The 1,474-nt window shown below is 42.9% G+C and overlaps 1 protein-coding gene across 1 annotated transcript in view; it reads right to left on the reverse strand.

Annotated features, from left to right (window-relative positions):
- Positions 1-1,474, reverse strand: part of seraf (Schwann cell-specific EGF-like repeat autocrine factor) — a 5,707-nt gene continuing 4,233 nt past the window's right edge. The window contains exon 5 of the mRNA XM_080040133.1: positions 1-257. Coding sequence (XP_079896259.1) covers positions 142-257 — 116 coding nt within the window. The 3' untranslated portion in view covers positions 1-141. The remainder of the gene's footprint in view (positions 258-1,474) is intronic.

The following is a 1,474-nucleotide window of genomic DNA, read 5'->3' on the forward strand; positions in this document are numbered from 1 at the left end:
TCCCTCTGTTCGCTGATTGGACTGGCAAAAATCTGCCTGTAGAAAACCTAAGAATTTACCGCAGACCCAGACTGACTACTGAAGGGAAATGAAAATTGAGCGGAAGTAGGCAGGCGGGCGGTGCCAGGCTAGTAGGACACACTAGTAGCGGAACTTCTTCTTCTCCTCACAGTGCAGGCCGGAGTAAGGCGGGCGGCAGCGGCATTTGTCGGGAGAAATGCACTTTCCTCCATGGAGACAGGGTTTACTGCACACAGCTGCAGCAGAGGGGGAAAGGACACAGTAAGAAATGGGATTGAATCATTTGTGAAAAAATATATATATATATATTCAGATGTGTGTGTGTGTGTGTGTGTGTGTGTGTGTGTGTGTGTGTGTGTGTGTGTGTGTGTGTGTGTGAGAGAGAGAGAGAAAAGAAAAGAAAATACTAAAAGGAATACTTCACCCATACGGAACCGGCGTTCTATCTTTATAAAATCGCTTTTATAAAATAATGAATGAGGTTTTTCTTCCCTCAGTCTTCCCTTGGCCCAGCTGTCCTGTTAATCCTAACCCTACAGTTTCCCATGTGTGATGATGACACATGGGGAAAATGTAGGGTTAGACAGTGAGACCATAAAACACTCTTTCTGCCTTTTCTCAGGCTAAGATGAACCAATTTCTAAAATGGTTGCACATTCATACTACATAGGATCTCAGAGTTCAATACACCTTCGTATTTCCACCAGTGAAGTAGGTCTTTAAGGTGAAGTAGGTTTTTTAAGAACTTGTAAATCGTCAACAATGAATCCAGCAACTGGCTAGAGAGATGTCTATGTCTGGTTCTATCACATCTGGAAAAACAATGAGCTGAAAACTTTCCCTTAGCCGACTCGTGCATTGGATTTATTTCCTTTTCGGTGGATTTTTATACAGTAGGTAAGATGTAGACCGTTAGAGGTGGAGTCAGCCATTCTGGAAAACGCTTGTTTTTTTAAAATCACTTTGTCTAAATTATAGAATATCTTTTCATGATCCGCTACTACCCGTCTATACTGTGTAAAATCCAGTGTTAATGCACGGCCTAGGCCCATACTTCCCTACTATTTAGTATGCCAGAAAAACATTTAGGATGTCCCAATACATGCACGTCAATTGTAGCATGCTAAAAAATACATAAATCCCGCACTAACTCCAATAGCATTTTGGAGTATTCGTCTTTATTCTTGACATTTCTCGACACAATGAAAAAAAAATCTTCCTTATCTGATTTTTTTTCCTCTCCTGTGGCCCTAAAACTCTTCTGTACTTTAGTATGTAGTTGTGAGGACACGGAATCTTTCGGCTCCGTGAGAATGGTGACTGATTCGCTCACTGCAGTCAGGTGTGTGAGGCAGTGATTGGCTGATGGAGCCCAGGTGTGAGGAGGTTATATCTGCCCTGAGACCCCAGTGCTCTGTGCTGCTCATTGTCTCGCCCTCTGGGATTGGGAGAG

Source organism: Ammodytes marinus, assembly GCF_949987685.1.
Source record: "Ammodytes marinus genome assembly, chromosome: 13".
Lineage (NCBI taxonomy): Eukaryota > Metazoa > Chordata > Actinopteri > Uranoscopiformes > Ammodytidae > Ammodytes > Ammodytes marinus.